The sequence below is a fragment of the Falco naumanni genome, chromosome 1 (assembly GCF_017639655.2).
Source record: "Falco naumanni isolate bFalNau1 chromosome 1, bFalNau1.pat, whole genome shotgun sequence".
Lineage (NCBI taxonomy): Eukaryota > Metazoa > Chordata > Aves > Falconiformes > Falconidae > Falco > Falco naumanni.
In genome coordinates, this window is record NC_054054.1 from 118,726,332 (window position 1) to 118,732,729 (window position 6,398).

Below are 6,398 nucleotides of genomic sequence, written 5' to 3' on the forward strand. Positions count from 1 at the left end.
CCCGATTAAGGTTTTCAATCAAGGCCACTACACATAGCTCACAAAAATCAAATAACCACATCATATACTGTATCAGTTAGTACCATACAAAGCAATGACTTCCAATCATGCAGTGTGAGTGTATAAGGCTCTGCCATCACTTCAAGAAGGGACATAGCAAATGTATTACGAATCCTCCCTTCCCGCACTGCTTTGCTTAACCCTTTAACAGCCTCGTATTGCACAGGCTGCCACTCTGCAGGTTGATTTGTCTGACAAAATACTGAACATGCCATAGCGACTCCCAAAATCCCATCACTTAAGTGTTTCCCACTTGCATTCCTGCCACCAGTCCCTCAGATCCCTTTCACCCTCCCCAAAAATACAATCAATGCATCAGGAGAGACGAGGGGGAGGGGGAAAGGTCTAGCTCCTTTTCCAGATCTATAGGACCTGGATCAAAAGGTTTATCAGTGTCAATAAAATCATTGTCCGAGTTGTCCTGTTCCCGTGCTTGGTCCTGTGTTGTGAGGGTCGCTGCAATCAGTGACAGAAGCTTTGGGGGCAGAGGAGGTGTGGACAGAATCTCCATCGCTGACGGTGTCTTGAGAAGAGTCGTGCTGTCGGTGGAATTTACAGCTTCCTCTGGTTTAGCACCGTTAGTAGAATTAGTCCACACTTGGCAAAGAGTAGTCAGAATTTGCCACCAAGATGCTAAATGCATTCCCGACACGGAGTTCCCCTCCGCGGCAGCATCATACAATTGGCTGCTGTATGTGCACACTTTCATTCTTTCAAAGTCTCTAAAGTTTCTTGGCTGCTCACCTGTCTCGATGAATACAGGTGTTATCCTCGGGGTTTAGGTTGTCCGCCTGGTCCAGACAGCAAGACGATCGTTCAGCCAAGCCGTCTCCTCCGGAACGCAGCCCTCTTCCACGAGCTGTCTTTTTTCCGTCCTTATTCTTCCAAGGCTTCGGAACACCACCATAGGGGTCACCATTTGAGGAGACTGAGGCACGGACTCCCTGATCTGACTAGAAGACCCTTCATGAGTCCATATACGTCTCTTTCTGGGGACGAACCCTGGTTCCCCATTACGGATTTCCCACAGCTCACCTCTCAACTCCGGAGGGATTTCTGGCCGGCTCCTGCTTCCTGTTATAAATTGAGACCACAATGGATCATAATCCAATTAAAATTTTATTAATTATAGCAAGTAGAATATGAGCAAAGACAGCGCTGGACGACAGGGGAGTCTGCGCTCCGCCAACTGCCGCCCTGAGCAGTTTAAACAGTCCTTTTTTATACTCTTTACTTTCGTGTTTATGAAGTAGTGGAGGTGTTAACCCCTTACTCATATATCTTTATATGGGGTCGTCTGTCTTGTTTCTGTCTGGCGGTTATCTTCTCTTCTACAAGCAGCATCCTGGATGTAGTGGAGGTGTTAACCCCTTACTCATATATCTTTATATGGGGTCTTCTGTCTTGTTTCTGTCTGGCGGTTATCTTCTCTTTTACAAGCAGCATCCTGGACATCTGGCGGTTATCTTATTTTTCACAAGAGGCATCCTGGATATCTGGCGCCTAGTCTTTACATTATGCTTAACATAAATCTTAATAAACAATATCCTATTCCATAGTTTCTTACAATAGCAGTTGGTATGGCTTTAGGGAACGGTGGCGATGTAGGTTCTGTGCATGCCAACCATTCGAAAGTGGCAATTGCATTTTTCCCTATAGGGTCGTTACAGTCTTAGATCTGTCATTCCCCCCCTCCAAGCAATTTTACAACACCGGCACCTTCTCCAGGGGAGCTGTGCCTGGGTGGTTCCGTGGAGCATTTTGGCTTTGTACGAGTGCCAAAGTGAGCATGTACTTTTCTCACGCCAGAAAGCAGGTAGCAGAACTTCTGCGGTGTCCTTCACATGGCTACGAGGATAGGATGAGAACCACCAAGAGAAGTCCTTGCTGGCAACTTCTCCAGGGGAGCTCTGCCTGGGTGGATCCATGGAGCATTTTGGCTCTGTACGGCTGCAAAAGCAAACAGCTACTTTTCTCACCGAAGCAGGCAGCAGAACTTGGGTTGTGTCCTTCACATGGCTACCAGGGAAGCGTGAGGAACACAAAAAGAATTCCTTGTTATGATATTAGATCTGTCATTCCCCCCTCCAAGCAATTTCACAACACAGGTCAAAAAGAGCTTCCTGTTACGCTGTATCGTCCTCTGGTGAATATTTGAAATGAATAGGTTAGGCAGGGTCCTTCTCGCAGTAGGCTGGTTTTGTCGAGCTGACTGACGCTCTTCTCAGGACTGCGGCATGACTTTGGCCCTCTGCTCAGTCACCTCTGGACAGCAGAGCTCGCCTGCCCATTCTGCTCAGGGGCAAGCACCGCTCTCAGTGTGTCTGCTTCCCAGGAATGTCTGTGCAACCGTATTGACGCCCAGCCCTGGGTCTCAGTTAGGCAGCGCCCCTAAGGCCGGTGTCCCCAGCTCCACCCTGGGGGCAGTTTTGCAGGCACGACCCCCTTGTGCCGCGGGCGCCCAGCAAGCTCTGCCTCCAGCCTGCTGAATGCTCGCATGCCCATCCAGGTGGCCCAGGAGAAGCTCCAGGCCGACACCTATGAACGGGTGAACACCTGCAACATGCTGCTGCGCCAGGTGAGGCAGCGGAGACAAGTGCGGGAGGAGCTGCAGAGGCGGCTGCAGCAGCTGCAGGATGCTGCGATGCCTGACAAGCGGCAGCAGGCACAGGCGCAGGTACCTGGGACCCCCCTCCTGGGCTGGCAGCACCTGCAGAGGGCTCTAATCCAGCCCCTGCACCCCCCGGCTGGCCTCTGGGCTCGGCATGCGGGGGTCACCCCCCTGTACCCCCCCACCTCTGCCCCAGGCCATTTGCCAGCTGGAGAAAAACATTGAGAAGGTGCTCCTCAAAGTCCACACTGGACAGAAGGTGACCGCCCTGTACCTGGCGGTGCGGGATGTCCTGAGGAAGGTGAGCTCCTCCCCACCGTGCCATCGTGCCACCTGCTCCCCCAGCAGAGACAAGGAGGTGCCCCAGGGGCAACGCTGGTGGGACGCCCCCCTCCCAGATCAAAGAGGTCCTCCTGCTCCCCTCCATCTGCTGTCACAGCACGGGGGACCCCTGGGGCTCACTGGGGTGACGTGCTGTGGCTCCCTGTGTCCCAGGAGCTGGCCCACCTGCCTCCGCACCTGGACCTCCTGTGCAAGGTGGCCGAGCTGTATGGTAGGGAGCTTCAGGACATGGATCTCATGGCCTTGGAGGCCTGCAAAGCCGCTGACAGAGCCAAGGTGAGGTGGCCAGGGGCACCTCGGGGCCCTTTTCTACCCTCCAGAGCCCACCGACGGCACCATGTGCCCCGGAGCTGCTGGGTGTGCCTTCAACCAAGAGCAAAAGAGCCGGAGCTTGGGCTTGCCCACAGCGCCCCGATGGCTCCATAGCTCCTCGCGGGTGTCGCTCTTGGGCCGGGCTGCCCTGGGGCTGGGGACAGCCTGCCCGAAGCCCCAGCTACGGCGAAGGCAGCACGCTCCACCCGCCAGCCCTCCTTGCCCACTATCCTTCCCAGCCTGTCTACTTGGCGACGGGGCTGGTCATTGCTGACCCTGGCCATCCCACAAGTTCAGCTGGCTGCCAAAGGTCCGTTCCAGCTCTGACAGCCACTTCTCCCTTCTCTGACACGCTCCAGAAGGACGCAAACAGGACGCGCAGCCGGATCCTTGCGGAGAGAGCGCGCATGTACCGCTCCCGGGCCACCCAGGAGGTCTCTGTAGACACAGGGTGGCGGAAGGACGTGTACCAAAGGCACCTGAGAGCGGTGAGCTGGGGGTCCCCGGCACAGGCCAGGCTGTGGGCAGACGGCAGGCATCGGTGCCGGGCCCCCCACGGGTCGGGGGCCTGCAGGGCCAGCTCCCCCCGGCTGTCAGCAGCGTGGGGGGTGACAATGCACATCCTTGCAGCAGGAGAGGCACGAGCTCACCGTGGACTCCCCGACCCCGGCCTCACAGGACCAGCTCGTGGGTGAGTGCCTGGCGGGGTGCAGGGCGGTGGGACGCGGGCACAGCCGCAGGCATCCTTCCCTGACGCTTCCCTCCCACCGCAGGCACCAGACTGGAGGCCGTCAGGTCCCAGATGGAGCACGAGGCCAGGGTCACGCAGAAGACGGAGCAGGCCAAGGCTGCGCGGCAGTGCTCCAGGATCTGGGTAACGTCAACCCCCCCTCTGGTAAAACCCACGGCTGCTCAGGGCCCGGGGAGCTGAGAGCCCTCTGCTTGCCTTGTTTCATTGTGGGCTTCTCTGCCCTCCTCTGCCTCGGGAGACCCCCAGAGGCCCTCTGGGGCGGGCAGGGATGGCACCACACTTCTCCGTGACATGAGCTTGCAGCCGTCCACGGTGCACACGGCTCCCCGAGGCCACGGCCTGGGTCCTGTACCCTGCAGGAGCAGCGGGGGCTGAGTCCTTGTGCTCTCCCCCCGGCCAGGACATACCCGGCAGGCTCCTGGAACAGCAGAAGTCCTCGGCGGACCTGGAGCAGTGCATCAGGGAGGGCGAGGAGAAGAAGCAGGCACTGGCGGAGAGGCTGCACGAGCCGGAGCTGAAACTAGCTAAGCTGAAGTTTCACCAGCCCTCGAACACAAGCAGGTGTGCAGTCGTGTCCACCGGGCCACGGCCCTTGGCAGGGGGGGGACATGTGTGTGCCAGGTGTCCCGACACAGCAGGGCACCCCTTCCCACGTCCCACTGCAGCCGCCCACCCCTCCTGTGCCGCCAGGTTTTCTGAGCAGGGGGCTCCTGCTGGAAAAAATAGGCAACAGCCTGCAGGGTAGAGAGGGAGCGATTAAAGACCCAGGATGGATGGGGAGCAGGACAGAGGACACAAAAGCAGCAATGGGCCAAGGGCAAAGAGGGATGAATTAAAGCACCGGGACTGGGAGCCATCTACGGGGAGACATCGGGGAGCAAACAGCTACAGACAGACGTGTACAGGGCAGAGAGGGAAAAGGGAGTCCCAGCAGTACTGACCTGAGGCAACGGGAACCTTGCAGCCATTCCTCCTAGAAATGTAATGGGGGTAGAGAATGAAATGGGATTTTTTTGGAAGAAATCCATTCAAATCACCATTGAAAACACGGAACAAAACGCTAAATCCCCGAGGTTTACAGCAAACACAACCCCCCGAACCCTAAACAGTGCCTCTGAACTGTTTCCGTTTCCAGGAAGTTTCCTCAGGAACTGACGAGCGTGCGTGACCACCCAAGTGGTCTGTGTTTACCGAGCAGGAGAGCAAACAATACCTTTTCAGTTGGCACATGTATCCAAATATATATCCAAAGAAACTCCGTTAGTGTAACTCGCAAAGAGCTCTGGGATCTTACAACTTTGCCTGTCGTGTCCTGGAGAACTGCCGAGCTGTGGACTCTCAGAAATACCGGGGCACAACTCTTGGCCTGCCTGAAATGTTCAGGACGCTGTAAAATCAGAGCGGTTTCTACTGCTGCCTGCATATCCGAGAGCTGACTACAGCTGCGAGTTTTCTTTTGCATGCTCACAGCTGGGTGCCAAACCAGAACAGCTGCACACACAGCAGAGCGACTGCTCAGCACACCTACACCAACAGAGCTCTCCTAAAGCACACCTGGAGCCATTCATACCCCAAGTCAACATCTGTAGCAGCACCTGGCCACACGCTTTGACACAATGTCATTTTGGGGTCAAACTGACGCACACCAAAAGAGTAGTGAAACCCATCTCCTTCTCTGCCACGTCGGGTATCGCGGCTCCTTCAGTTGAGCAATGACTGTTACATTATTTCCCAAATGCAAAGCCAAACGGAGAAAATATAACCACGGCATGCTCCTCAAAAGCAACTCTGCACCGGCAACTGTTCATTGTGACCAAGGGACGATGTGGCCACGGCCCTTCACACTTTCGGGACGCCTAGGTGGGACTGAACGGTGCTTGTGAGCAAAGAACACGCCTGCTCGTTCAGACAGGCTGGTTAAGTTTACCACAAAACTCTACTTCAGCATTTGCTAATCCTGTCCGGCTTGGCGTATCCAGGGTATCTGTGGGTGACACACGGACCCCGCGGGTGACACACGGACACGGCTGTGCACGCTGGCACGCTGCTGCTGAGGGTCCTGCTCTCTCTGCCTGACGCAGCGGGCTGCTGAAGCTTCCCGTGCCGCCCTCCCCCAGGTGGCCGCCGGGCAGGAGACCCCCCCGCCCCTGCTCGCCTCCCCCCGCGCTCCCGGCACTCCCCCCGCCCCCGCCGCCACGGCCCGCCCCCGGCGCGCCGCCATGCTGCTCCTGCAGCGCGCACCGCGCACGGACGGCGCGTTCGGACGGCGGCGGGGGCGGCTCCGCACCGGGAGGCAGCAGCGGGCGCCGCGGCATCGCCCCG

The 6,398-nt window shown here is 57.0% G+C and overlaps 1 protein-coding gene across 1 annotated transcript; it reads left to right on the forward strand.

The window, feature by feature from the left end:
* The first annotated feature begins 1,753 nt into the window (after positions 1 to 1,753).
* On the forward strand, positions 1,754 to 4,821 carry LOC121086074 (coiled-coil domain-containing protein 183-like). Its single transcript, XM_040589314.1, has 7 exons — positions 1,754 to 2,737; positions 2,868 to 2,972; positions 3,167 to 3,289; positions 3,685 to 3,813; positions 3,959 to 4,016; positions 4,099 to 4,199; positions 4,477 to 4,821. The coding sequence occupies exons 1-7, from the start codon at positions 2,558 to 2,560 to the stop codon at positions 4,819 to 4,821; spliced, it is 1,041 nt and encodes a 346-aa protein (XP_040445248.1). The 5' UTR covers positions 1,754 to 2,557.
* The last annotated feature ends 1,577 nt before the right edge of the window (positions 4,822 to 6,398 follow it).

Excerpts from the sequence above, each read along its gene's own strand:
- LOC121086074 (XM_040589314.1), top strand. The coding sequence starts at position 2,558 with ATGCCCATCCAGGTGGCCCAGGAGAAGCTCCAGGCCGACACCTATGAA. Across the intron at positions 2,738-2,867 it reads GGCAGCAGGCACAGGCGCAG|GCCATTTGCCAGCTGGAGAA; the intron begins GTACCTGGGACC and ends CCTCTGCCCCAG. Across the intron at positions 3,290-3,684 it reads AAGCCGCTGACAGAGCCAAG|AAGGACGCAAACAGGACGCG; the intron begins GTGAGGTGGCCA and ends GACACGCTCCAG.